Below are 14,557 nucleotides of genomic sequence, written 5' to 3' on the forward strand. Positions count from 1 at the left end.
AATACTCAGCACTGGTTTCATCCAGACTAGGGGTAGTCGACCAGGTGTTACACCTCTGATCTCATCATCTGTTGAAATTGTAGGGAGCCAATCAATAGCACTCTTTTTTTGTTTTTTGAGACAGAGTCTTGCTCTGTCACCCAGGCTGGAGTGCTGTGGTGCCATGTCAGCTCACTGCACCCTCCGCCTCCCGGGTTCAAGTGATTCTCCTGCCTCAGCCTCCTGTGTAGCTGGGACTACAGGTGCCCACCACCACGCCCGGCAAATTTTTTGTAGTTGTAATAGAGACAGGGTCTCACTGTGTTAGCCAGGATAGTCTCGATCTCCTGACCTCGTGATCCGCCCACCTCAGCCTCCCAAAGTGCTAGGATTACAGACATGAGCCAGTGTGCCCAGCAATAACGCCCTTTAATCCCCTTCAGAGTACAGCAACAATTGAGACATGCACTGTATTAGTTATCTGTAACAAAGGATCCCAAAATTTAGCAGCTTCAAGCCACGGTAAATATGTATTGTCTCACAGTTTCTGAGAGTCAGGAATCTGAGAGTGGATGTGTTGGGTGATGAGAGGGGAGGGACTCTTAGGAGGTTGCAGTGAAGAGATCAGCCAGGGCTACAGTCAGCTCAAAGTTCAATTGAGGCCGGAAGACTTTATTTATTTATTTATTTATTTATTTGGAGACAGAGTCTCGCTCTGTTGCCCAGGCTGGAGTGCCCTGGTGCGATCTCAGCTCACTGCAAGCTCCGCCTCCCGGGTTCACACCATTCTCCTGCCTCAGCCTCCTGGGTAGCTGGGACTACAGGTGCCCACCACCACACCCGGCTAATTTTTTGTATTTTTAGTAGAGACAGGGTTTCACTGTGTTAGCCAGGATGGTCTCAATCTCCTGACCTCGTGATCCGCCTGCCTCGGCCTCCCAAAGTGCTGGGATTACAGGCGTGAGCCACCGCGCCCGGCCCGGAAGACTTGACTTTAAGTTCGCTCATTTTCCTGTGGGCAGAAGGCCTCTTCCTTGCCATGTGGTTTTCTCTCTGGGGACGCTCATGACATGGGTGCAGGCTTCCCCAAAGCAAATGATGAGAGAAGGAGGGATGGAGAGAGAGAGACAGAACCCAGCAGTGACATACTATCATTTTTGCCATATGCTAATGATCACGTAGACCACGCCTCATACAGTGTGGCACTATGCAAGGGCATGAGTACCAGGAGCCTGGAATTACCGGGCACCATCTTGGAGGTTGCCTACCACATGGACAGAAAAGTTGGCAAGATAGAGAACACAATGATGGCTTTAAAACTGAAATAGTTGCATCAAAGGAAGTGGCATAAGCTGTGTGGGAACAGGGGTTTCTTAGTACTTCATCTCTGAAGTAGAGACACTTAGCCACCTGGCCACAGGTAGGGCTGGAAAACCAAAGCCTGTCCTGCAGGAGCACAGCAGCCAGGTGAGGCTTAAGGCATGGAGCAGTAGAGAACCCCCACTGAGGACCAGACACTCTGCAAAGAGAATGCACTGAGCTGGGAAGGCTCGGCAACGTCTCCCAATGGCCAAACCCAGGTCATGCCTCTCCTCTCCCAGGAGGCTGGCAATGCTTCTCTGGAAGACATGCCCAACATGAACATATGGCCAGTAAATGGATTTCTCCCTCTACCATCCCTGGCCCAATCCACTCTCTTCCACCATGGACTGCTGCATCCGATGGATGTTTTATGGACCCCTGTGAGCAAGGTCTGTTTCTCATTGATGTAGGTGTCCCCAGAATCTATCATGGTGCATGACATGTGCCATCTTCCTCCTTCCCCTCTTCCATCATTGAGTGCCTCGCATGTGCTAGGCAGTGTACTAATTCCTTCACAGGAATGATCTCATTCGATCACCATCACCCTCTGTTATGTGGCAGGTACCAGTACTATCCCCATTCAGTGGATAAGTCAGCATCAGAGAAGTTAATATGCCGATGGTCACAAGTTAGCAGGTGGCACAGGTGGGATTTGGTACCAGCCAGTCTGACTCCACTGCCACACTCTTTTTTTTTTTTTTTTTTTTTTTTTTTGTGGCGGAGTCTCGCTCTGTCGCCCCACACTCTTAAACTCCATGCCAGAGAGGCTGTTCAGTAAATATTTGTTAAAATAGATTCATTCAAAAATAACCATTGACTTAAAAAAGGAAAGAAAATCTAAGCAAGTAAAATTGTTGGACCATAGCAAGTTCTAGACAGAAGCTAATCCCCACAGTTCTTTCTCCAGGTCCCAAGAATGAACTTAAAATGGAAAAGAAGGACATCTTGCAAATAAATCATTAGTTTCCAAAAGGCAAAAGCATGAGCCAGGAAACCACTTCATTTTCAGCATAGACCCTCTTCTCATTCCCATATACTTCTGTAGATGCTGCTTCCATGATTAAAAGAAGGGCTACTGATGAGACCTTAGCAAGCAGGAGGAGGTGAGAGCCTTACTCCCCTAAATCCGCACCAGAAGTTCAGCACGATGGTCAGTGCTGATGGCTTTTTGGCTCTGAGCACCGGGAAATGGGGATGGGTTTATACTCCACTTTCCAAGAAACACAATTTCAGAGTTTGTTTATGAGACAAACAAATGAAAGGCCAAGAGCCAGGCTGCTCAGGGCATTAGCGCCTCCACTCAACTTGTTGACTTGTCTGGAAGCAACAACTCATTTGCTGGTATGCAGTGGTGCCTGGCCTGCTGCTTAGCTGCTCCCCACAACCCCACCCACTCATCTGGTTATGTCAACTCATGTCACAGTTCCCACACCAGAGCAGACCAACTGCCACATGGGCACCAACTATGAGTAAGGCATAAGGCAAAGTTTCACGGGGACACAAGGTCTCATGGGGAGACATGAGGAGATAAGATTTCATGAAAATACAGGCCAGGCACGGTAGCTCACACCTGTAATCTGAGCACTTTGGGAGGCAGAGGTGTGTGGATCATGAGGTCAGGAGTTCGAGACCAGCCTGGCCAACATGGTGGAACCCCATCTCTACTAAACATACAAAAATTAGCTGGGCGTGGTGGCATGTGCCTGCAATCCCAGCTACTTGGGAGGCTGAGGCAGGAGAATTGCTTGAACCCAGGAGGCAGAGGTTGCAGTGAGCCAAGATCTTGCCATTGCACTCCAGCATGGGTGACAAGAGCAAGCCTCCATCTCAAAAAAAAAAAAAAAAAAAAGATTTCATGAAAATACAAGGTCACATGGGGAGACATGGGGAGACAAGGTCCTGTGGGGATACATGGATACATGGGCAGACAAGGTCACATGAAGATATATGAGGAGCCAAAGTCTCACAGGGAGACTTGAGAAGACAAGGTCATGCGGGGAGACATGAGGACATAAGGTCATGTTAGGAGACAAGGTTTCATAAGGACACACAAGTGTACAAGGGCACAAGGGGCGAAATGGTGTCTTAGTTCATTTTGTGCTGCTAAAACAGAACACTTGAGACTGCTTAAGTTATAAAAAACAGACATTTATTTTCTCACGGTTCTAGAATCTGGGAAGTCCAAGATCAAGGTGCGGGCATCTGGCAGCTGCTGTCCAAAGGGCAGAATGCAGTGTCCTCACAGGGTGGAGGGTGGAAGGGCAAGAGAGAGTGAGAGAGCAAACTCCCCTTTTCAAGTATTTAAAACGGCATTCATTTATTCACAAGAACAGAGCCCTCATGACCTAAACACCTTCCACCAAGTGCTGTCTTCCAACATTGTTGAATTGGGGATTAAGTTTCTAACAAGAGAATCTGGGGGGACACATTTAAACCACAGCACATGGGGAGATAAGGTTTCATGAAGAGATATGGGGAGGCAAGGTCTCGGGGGAGACAGAGGAGAAAGGGAGCACTTCCCCTATAGGGACTGGATTTGGATTTTCATTTGTCCTCCGTCTAGGAGCTTGCTTCAGTCTTGGGGTGAATTGGGGTGCAGGGCACATGACAAAGGGATGATTAGCAGGAGGCAGGCTGAGAGGCACTGGCCACAATGCTTTCTTTCATCACTCAGAGAAGGGAGGGGGCACTGGGGCTGGACTGCAAAGGGAAGTTTTGACCAAGGACATGGAGCCTGGGAATTGGGAAGATACAGACCAGTGTTTCCCAGCCCCCATTCTCATATGACTTTTGCAATAGTTGATGACAACCTGTACTATTTTTTATTTAACAATTTATTTAAATTGTATCTTTTTTTTTTTTTTTTTTTTTTTTTGAGGCAGAGTCTCACTCTGGCACCCAGGCTGGAGTGCAGCAGCAAGATCTCAGTTCACTGCAGTCTCTGTCTCCTGAGCTCAAGCGATCCTCCCACCTTAGCCTCCAGAGTAGCTGGGACCACAGGCACACACCACCACATCCAGTTAATTTTTGTATTTTTGTAGAGACGAGGTTTTGCCATGTTGCCCAGGCTGGTCTCAAACTCCTGGGCTCAAGCTATCTACCTACCTTAGCCTCCTGAAGTGCTGGGATTACAGGTGTGAGCCAACATGCCCAGCCCATTTATATCTGTATATACATATATACATATATAAACATATACATATATACACATATACATCTATACACATATGTATGTATATACATATACACATCTATATACACATGTATGCATATATACACATATACATATATGTGTATATATACACATGTACATACATATATGTATATATACACACATATACGTATATGTATATAAATGGGCCAGGCATTAAATTAGTTTGTACATATATATATTACTTCCTCTTTAAAGGAAACTTCCTATCTCTATAGTAAATGGAAAACCAGTATCACTTGCCATAATAGAATGAAACCATAGGATAAAGATAATGCAAACAAAACAATTGTATTACATTCTAGCTGGATACTGTTGCTGGTGTAGTCTCTGACTCTTAACAGGTGTTAAAGAGGTGTTTAAGACATAACAACACATAATTCACACAAGAACACATAATTCAGACTTTCTCCTTGATATGATCCAAAGATTAAAAATGAACTGAATTTCTTTTCAAGAAGTATGGCATATCAGTTCCTCTGAAGGCTCCTCCTCTGTAATATAACTAGGTCTTAAGAAAATTACAATAAACATAGTTTTATGCACTGCTAGGCTTATATGAAAATAAAGGCTCTCTAAGGTGGGTGGGGGGATGGGAGGAGAATACTAAATTGACAGTAGATTGGGAACAGTCACCAAATGTAACCAGAGGAGACAGTGTGAGTACCAGCCCTGGAATCCGCACACTAAGCCTAGAGCTCTCTGTGAGATGGGGAAGCTAAATCTGAGACTCTTGCCTTAAGCCCTGATTCTTTCAAGGGAGCTTAAATGTATCCAGTGTGGTAACAGCCTCTGGCTCTTGAAAAAAGCAAACACAAATTCTCTCTGGAATAAAGCATCACCAATCTATGCTCCCAGGATCCCTACAGATTATGTTCAACCAATTAAAAAAACACACACACAATAAAAAAATTCACAATAAAAAAAATTACCAAACACGCCAGGAAACAAGCTTCGCTGAGTGAGATCAACAGAATTATCTAAATACAGATTTAGAATCATATGAATTTCTGTTACTGGAACTGTCAGATACAAAATATAAAGTATGAAGTGTTTACAGAAAAAAAATATGTAACTAAAAACTGAACAAAGACCAAGAGACCATAAAAATTGATCAGGCAGATTGGAAAGAAACCACATAGAACTTTTAGAATTGAAAACTATAATCGTTGAAACTCAATATACTTGTTAAGCATCAAATTAGAGAGAGATGAGTAAACTAAGAGACAGATCCGAAGAAATTATCCAGAAGGCAAAACAGAGACAAGGAGATGGAAAATATGAAAGATAAGGAAATTCCAATGAGAAAGCATTATACATACCACATTAAATTAGTTAATATATGTAAACACTCAGAATAGTGCCTGGCAATTAGTATCAACAAAGCCAAATGTTGGTTCTTTGAGAAAATCAGGTGTTGGTTCTTCTGATGATAACAATTTAAAAACCTCTGGCAAGAGGAATGGAGAGAAATAAAAAAGACATTGCCCAAATAAACAAAATCTGGCATTAGCTGAGACAAAAAGATAAGCATATACTATAAACATTAGGGTAATACATTGGAAAATATAGATGAAATAGACAAGATAGTAGAAAATGTCATTTACCAAAACTGACTAAAGGGAAAATAGAAAATTTGAACCATCATATAAACATTAAAGAAATTGAAGGTTGAATTAATAGTTAAAATTTGACTGAAAGTGCATATACCAATCCCAGGGATATTCACAACGGAATTCTAACAAACTTTCAAAGAACAGATTATTGGAGGAAACATTCCCCAATTTATTCTATAAGGCAAATAAAACTTTGATATTAATGCCAAGTAAGAATAATGCTAAAAAAGAAAATTGGCCGGATGCAGTAGGTCACATCTGTAATCCCAACACTTTGGGAAGCAGAGGTGGGAGTATCACTTGAAGCCAGGCATTCCAGACCAGCTTGGGCAACACAGTGAGACCTTCATCTCTAGGGAAAAAAAAAAAAAAGTGCTGAGCGTGGTGGCACACTCCTGTAGTCCTAGCCTGGGAAGTTGAGGTTGCAGGGAGCCAAGATTATGCCACTCTACTCCAGCCTGGGTGACAAAGCGAGACCCTGCCTCCAAAAAAAAAAAAAAAAAAAAAAAAAAGAGTTTAGCAAAGTGGCTGCAAATAAGAGCTGAGGCAGGCAGATCACGAGGTCAGGAGTTCGAGACCAGCCTGGCCAACATAGTGAAACCCTGTCTCTACTAAAAATACAAAACCAAATAGCTGGGTGTAGTGGCATGTGCCTGTAATCCCAGCTACTCGGGAGGCTGAGGCAGGGGAATTGCTTAAACTTAGGAGACAGAGGTTGCCGTGAGCTGAGATTACGCCATTGCACTCCAGCCTGGGTGACAGAGCAAGGCTCTGTCTCAGGGGAAAAAAAAGAAAATCAATATACAAACATCAATTGTATTTTTATACACAGGAAACAAATGGAAATATTATTTTTGCCTAATCCCACATCAAGACTTACGATGAAATTATGGTAAGTAAAACAATATGATATTGATGCAGTTACAGACATAATAATCAATGCAACCAGACTAGACCCCCAATTATTTGCAAACCTAATACATGAAGGGGAGATATATCAATTCCATGAGTAAAGGATGTACTATGGAACTAATCTTGAGGTAACTGGTTAGCCACCTGGGGTGGGGATGGGGGTGATTGAACCCTTACCTCACACCACATACAAAATCAATTTTGAGTGGATTAACAACTTAAAAGTAGGACATAAAAATGTAAAACTTCGGAATAAAATATGAAATAATATTTTTATGACCTAGAGATAAGGTAAGAGTTTTTTACATGACTTAAAAGAAAAACTTGGCACTTTGAGCTACATTAAAATTAACAATTTCTGTTCATCAAAAGATGCCATAAAGAAAATGAAAAACAAGTCATAAATTGGGGTATATTTGCATACACATAACCACAAATAAGTGGCAGCATATAAAGAATATAGATATGTATTAAATTTTGACAAATCAATAATAAAAAGACAACCTAGGAACAAAATGGACAAAAGATATGAGCAGACCTTTCAAAGAGAAAATGCATATGGTGGATAAACATATGGAACAATAACCAATCTCATTAGTAGCTATACTAATTTGCATTTAGCATCCAAATGAGCTGTACTATTTTACACCCTCTAGGTCTGCATTGTGCAAGAATCAAGCGCACAGACTCTGGAGCCAAATCCCGGCTCCTCCATGGACTTGGGAAGGTAGCAACATCTCCATACATGCCTCAGTTTTCTCTATGGTAAAAGGAACATTAACCCAGCAAAATCCGATTGAAAGTTAGCTACCATTATTCCCCCAGCTCCTGCTTCCATTCTGTCAACTTCAAATAGTGCTACCTAATATCTTAAACAATTGGATTTTTTGGACTTCATTTATAGGATTATGGCAGGATTTAGCTGTGATAACTAATTCATAAGTATTGTATGAAAATTAATATATAATGAAACTGTGTCACAGTCATTCTCTACCCCAGTGGGCTTCAAATTTTTATTTTGCTTACATATATTTAAAAATAATCTTGAAAAATTATATACCCTCTCTGCACACTTTAAAACTTAGATTAAAATTCCTCAGCATGGCCAGGTGCGGTGGCTCACGCCTGTAATCCCAGCACTTTGGGAGGGCAAGGCAGGTGGATCAAAAGGTCAGGAGTTGGAGACCAGCCTGGTCAATATGGTGAAACCCCATCTCTACTAAAACTACAAAAAAATTAGTCAGGAGTGGTGGCAGGCACCTGTAGTCCCAGCTAATCGGGAGGCTGAGGCAGGAGAATAGCTTGAATAGGTTGTAGTGAACTGAGATCATGCCTCCAGACTAAGCGATCATTGCACTCCAGACTAGGCGAGAGAGCACGACTCCGTCTCCAAAAAAAAAAAAAAAAAATTCCTCAGCACAAGTTCTAATAGCTGCACAAGATACAACTTTACCCCCAGCACAGTGTAAATGTTGACCTTTTAAAATAAATGATTACATTACTCTTTTAAATGCACCCAACAGAATCTGAAAATCTGCAATTAGTTGCCCTTCCATATTCATTTAAAAAATCATATATGATGAAAAAAATCTTTTTGTTTGTTTGTTTCTTTTTTTTAAGACGAAGTCTAGCTCTGTCGCCCAGGTTGGAGTGCAGTGTCTCGATCTTGGCTCACTGCAACCACTGCCTCCCGGGTTCAAGCGATTCTTCTGCCTCAGCCTCCTGAGTAGCTGAGACTACAGGCGCCCGTCACCACGCCCAGCTAATTTTTTTGTATTTTTAGTACAGACGGGGTTTCACCATGTTGATCAGCCTGGTCTCGAACTCCTGACCTCGTGGTCCGCCCGCCTCAGCCTCCCAAAGTGGTAGGATTACAGGCATGAGCCACCGAGCCCGGCCAAAAAAAATCTTATGTTGATGACACTATTATGTGTCTCTGCAACAAAAGTATAGCTAAAAATGGAAATGGAAGGCCGCAGTGGCGCCTGCCTGAGGAGAGGAACGCCAGCCCGGTCAGACCTCGGCGGGGCCTGCAAGCTTCGCTGGATCACTCGCTCCCGCCTCCCGCCCGGTGCCCGGCCATAGCAGAACCCTTGTCCGCCCAGCGCCCAGTGCCTCTCGCGGACTCGGGGCTGTGCTTCCTCATCGCCCGGTACCTATCGGCGGGCTCGTGTAGGAGAGCGGCCCAGGTGCTGGTGCAGGAGCTGGAGCAATGCCAGTTGCTGCGGAAGAGGTTGGACTGGGAGGGCAACGAGCACAACAGGAACCACGAGGAATTCGTCTTGTCCAGTAAGCATGTGGCTCCTGATCATCTATTGCAAATCTGCCAAGCGCATCGGTCCTATGTTGGATAAAGAAATTCCGGCTGGGTGCGGCGGCTCACGCCTGTAATCCCAGCACTTTGGGAAGCTGAGGCGGGTGGATCACCTGAAGTCGGGAGTTCGAGACCAGCCTGACCAACATGTTAAACATATTCAACATTTAGTACAACATTTTTTGGTACTAAAAATACAAAAAAATAGACGGGCGTGGTGCCACTTGCCTGTAATCCTAGCTACTCGGGAAGCTGAGACAGGAGAATCGCTTGAACCCTGGAGGAAGAGGTTGTGGTGAGCTGAGATTGAGATCGAGCCATTGCACTCCAGCCTGAGCAACAAGAGCGAAACAACGTCTCAAAAAGAAGAGGAAACAGAAAAAAAAAAAAAAAAGAAATTCCACCCCGTATTTCAAGAGTCGCTTCTTTGTTTGGTGCAGGAAGGCAGCCTTTGCTACTTACAGCAAAAGGTGACTTAATTTGAAGAACTGTTCTGCTTTGTATTAATAGCTTAATAATGATTATAATTGTGAAATAATGTAAGCATTGTGGAAAAAAGGTGATAATGTAACTATAAATCATGCAGTGTACTGTAAAATTCTCTGCATTTAGCATAGAACATTGAATTTTATTACGTAAGTGTTTAACGGGCCGTTCCATAGTAAAAAGTTGACAAAAACGTAGGTGTTAAGCTAAAAAGCTTGAATTTATTCTGAGATGTGTTTGACGTTTTATCAATGTGAGTTCTTTATTTTTTTTTTTTTTTTTTTTTTTTGAGACGGAGTCTCGCTCTGTAGCCCAGGCTGGAGTGCAGTGGCCGGATCTCAGCTCACTGCAAGCTCCGCCTCCCGGGTTCACGCCATTCTCCGGCCTCAGCCTCCCGAGTAGCTGGGACTACAGGCGCCTGCCACCTCGCCCGGCTAGTTTTTTTGTATTTTTAGTAGAGACGGGGTTTCACCGTGTTAGCCAGGATGGTCTCGATCTCCTGACCTCGTGATCCGCCCATCTCGGCCTCCCAAAGTGCTGGGATTACAGGCTTGAGCCACCGCGCCCGGCCATCAATGTGAGTTCTTAATTTTCCATTTTGTAGCTCACTCATAACTTCATTGAATGTAATTGTATGTGTCTAAAAAACTCTTTAAATGCTAGAAGTATTTCATTTGATATTTGGATTCTGAAAGCCCTTTGTTATAAAGGGAAATGATTTTTCTTTTGCAAAGTTATGTGCTAGCAAAATGTTTGAAATTGCTATTCTTTTTCTGTTAGCTTGGTATATATGATTTAGACTAAATATATGTATATGATATAGTCTATGTGTACATGTGGCTAAACTGCTAATGGGCAAAGATCGTTGGGTCTTCTGATGCTGAGCATACATCAAGTTCACCCCATGATTATTTTTTATTACGAGTCATTGCTGACATGATGCTACCTCTTGGATGCACCAGCAATATAAAACTTAACTGAGGGCAGGCACGGTAGGTCATGCCTGTAATCCCAGCACTTTGGGAGGCCGAGACCGGCAAATCACGAGGTCAGGAGATTGAGACCATCCTGGCCAACGTGGTGAAACCCCATCTCTACTAAATATACAAAAAATTAGCTGGGCGTGGTGGCGGGCGCCTGTAGTCCCAGCTACTCGGGAGGCTGAGGCAGGAGAATGGTGTGAACCCGGGAGGCGGAGCCTGCAGTGAGCTGAGCTTGTGCCACTGCACTCCAGCCTGGGGGACAGGGCAAGACTCTGTATCAAAGAAAAAAAAAAAAGCTTAACTGAGAAAGAACAACCCTTCCTCTCGGTTCCATGCCAGGCTGGTTTGTTAGCTTTAGTTGTTTCTTAGTGCTCTAGCCATGCCGCCCTGTGGCACTCATCAGGACACTGTTTATATTCTTCCTATTCACTTTGTAATTATTCTATTTTAGCTGGTTCTATGGTTGCAGTTATTTGGTAGCCTGTTTTCCTTTGTTTTCTGTACTTGTGCGAAGCTCCACGTCATTGTTTTGTGATGAGCAGTGATTTAGAGCTGGCAGATCTTGGAAGGGACTTCAGCAAGCTGCCCTAGGGTAGGGACCATATTCTCTATTTGTTTTGTACTAGTGCTACAAAAGGATGCCTTGTAACTGCTCTGTGGTCACAGTAGTGGTAATGAATCCATTCATGTAAAATACAACAACAGCTGTTAGTTTGGGGAACCCGAGGCTCAGTAGAGGTTTAGTATGATGCCTTCCCTCTCTTCTCTGAGTTGTGAAGGAACTAATTTCTGGCACAGTGTGACTTCTTCAAACCTATGTTCTGCTGTTATCTCCTATAAAGGAGAGCAGACTTTTTTTTTTTTATTTTAAGTGCATTGCTGGTTGGTCAAGCAGGGGTAGACTTTGAATTAGTGTCCAGACTTACAGATCCTGCATGTGTGCTGTCCAGTAGAGGATTTTCTGTGACCCTAAAACAAAGAGAAAGCTGTATAATTTATCACTACTTCCTAAAGAGAGAGACTAAAGTCATGGCAGTATTGGCCAAATTAATTTTAAAACTGAACGAGCCATGAATTTTCATAGAAATCAAAGAAATTAAATTTTTCCTTATCAAATCTTCCATTTTTGAGAAGTTGGATCAGTTGTAAGACCTTTTATTTTTAACACTGTATGGTATAATTCTGCGTTGAAAACATAAACACTTATGGCTGGGCGCAGTGGCTCACGCCTGTAATCCCCGCACTTTGGGAGGCCAAGGTGGACGGATCACTGGAGGTCAGGGGTTCGAGACCAGCCTGACCAACAAGGAGAAACCCCATCTCTACTAAAAATACAAACTTAGCCAGGGGTGGTGGTGCATGCCTTTAATCCAGCTACTTGGAAGGTTGAGGCAGGAGAATCGCTTGAACCCAGGAGGCGGAGGTTGCGGTGAGCCGAGATTGCGCCATTGCACTCCAGCCTGGGCGACAAGATAAAAACTCTATCTCAAAAAATAATTAAAAAAAAAAATACTTACTTGGCATGAAATGGGACTTGGAATCAAAAGATCTGGTTTTCTGGTCCATCTTTACCAATCATTTGCTGTGGATCTCTCTAAAGTTCCTGGAACCTCTGAGCCTCAGTCACCTCACTTGTAAATTGGCAAAAATACCTACCTCACAGAGTTGTTGTGAGGATCCAATGAGCTAATGTACGCTGAAAGCACTTCGTGAATTGTAAAGTGCTACACAAATGTTAGTTGTCCTTGCTGCTGTATCTGAGATGTCTTAATTTTTTTTTCCTTCAGAAATAGTCTAATAAACCTCCAGGGCTTTTCTGTTACAGTATATTAGTCGGTAAAATGTTGACTAAACAAATTCGTTACAATATTAAAAAATGGAAATGAACAGTTTTTAATTGTCTAAGTTAAATTTTTTCTGGATTGAACTACTGCAATTTTTTTTTCTTTTTTTTTTTTTTTTTTTTTTTTGAGACGGAGTTTCACTCTTGTTGCCCAGGCTGGAGTACAATAGTGCAATCTCAGCTCACCGCAACCTCCACCTCCTGGGTCCAAGAGTTTCTCCTGCCTCAGCCTCCCGAGTAGCTGGGATTACAGGCATGCACCACCACGCCTGGCTAATTTTGTATTTTTAGTAGAGACAGGATTTCTCCATGTTGGCCAGGCTGGTCTTGAACTCCTGACCTCAGGTGATTCACCCACTTTGGCCTCCCAAAGTGCTGGGATTACAGGCATGAGCCACCAAGCCCAGTCAAACTATTATAGTATTATACAATTGATACACACTGATATAAATATTACCAATTTTAATAAATAATATCAATTTTAATAAATAACTAAATATACTCTTATTATTTATGCTAATAAATAATAATAAAGCAAAAATAATAAAAGTAAAATCTTATTGGACATGTAGCACTTAATGAGATGAGTATCTCTTCCAATTAACTCATACCCATGGATGTCTATTACTCATTGCTAGAATAAGATAGGAGTCGATATTAATTTATTCCAATTTTAAAGTTTGTATAACTGTAAGTTTGAGGAACCATGTTCACATAAATACAAATATTGGAATAAAGGGAATGCTGTTATCTCACTTCCTTGAACTCATGAATTTATCAAAGATAAATTATTTATTAACGATTAGGGCTGGGCGCGGTGGCTCATGCCTGTAATCCCAGCACTTTGGGAGGCCGAGGCTGGCAGATCACGAGGTCAGGAAATCGAGACCATCCTGGCTAATATGGTGAAACCCAGTCTCTACTAAAAATACAAAAAAATTAGCCGGGCGTGGTGGCGGGCGCCTGTAGTTCCAGCTACTCGGGAGGCTGAGGTAGGAGAATGGCGTGAACCCGAGAGGTGGAGCTTGCAGTGAGCTGAGATCATGCCACTGCACTCTAGCCAGGGCGACAAAGCGAGCCTCCATCTCAAAATAAATAAATAAATTAAATAAATAAAAAATTAAAAAAAGATTAGATGGTGATCAATCGTTAAATGACAAGTTAATGATGGCAATTGGATTAAATTTTCTTGGAGAAAAAAAGAATTGGAAACATTTTGGTTTGCAAAAAGACATATCTCTGAGTCATTTGAGTCATTTTCAGTTTCTGGAAAGCAAACCAAAAGGCCCAGCGGTCCCCTTTGATCCTCAGGGAATACACTTTGAGATTCTCCAGTAGATGTCTGAAACCTTGAATGAACCTCTGTACAGCCAGCTCCCCTTAGCTATGGGTTCTGCACCCATGGATTCAACCAACTGAGGATTGACACTATTTGGGCTGGGCTCGAGGTGGCTCACTCCTGTAATCCCAGCACTTTGTGGGGCTGAGAAGGGCGGATCCCTTGAGCTTAGGAGTTTGAGACCAGCCTGGCAAACATGGTGAGACCTTGTCTCTATTAAAAATACAGAAAAAAGGCCGGGTGCGGTGGCTCATGCCTGTAAACCCAGCACTTTGGGAGGCTGAGGCAGGCGGATCATGATGGCAGGAGATTGAGACCATCCTGGCTAACACGGTGAAACCCCGCATCTACTAAAAATACAAAAAATTAGCCGGGTGTGGTGGTGGGTGCCTGTAGTCCCAGCTACTCGGGAGGCTGAGGCAGGAGAATGGTGTGAACCCGGGAGGTGGAGCTTGCAGTGAGCAGATATCGCACCACTGCACTCCAGCCTGGGCGACAGAGCGAGACTCTGT

General features: G+C 43.1%; 1 protein-coding gene across 1 annotated transcript in view; it reads left to right on the top strand.

Annotated features, from left to right (window-relative positions):
* LOC112623133 overlaps positions 1 to 9,878 on the top strand; it is a 31,715-nt gene extending 21,837 nt beyond the window's left edge. Inside the window, exons 4-5 of the mRNA XM_025383379.1 lie at positions 9,029 to 9,418; positions 9,773 to 9,878. Of these exons, the coding sequence (XP_025239164.1) occupies positions 9,029 to 9,418; positions 9,773 to 9,878 (496 nt within the window). The remainder of the gene's footprint in view (positions 1 to 9,028; positions 9,419 to 9,772) is intronic.
* Positions 9,879 to 14,557: the final 4,679 nt, after the last annotated feature.

This window comes from Theropithecus gelada, chromosome 1 (genome assembly GCF_003255815.1).
Source record: "Theropithecus gelada isolate Dixy chromosome 1, Tgel_1.0, whole genome shotgun sequence".
Classification (NCBI taxonomy): domain Eukaryota; kingdom Metazoa; phylum Chordata; class Mammalia; order Primates; family Cercopithecidae; genus Theropithecus; species Theropithecus gelada.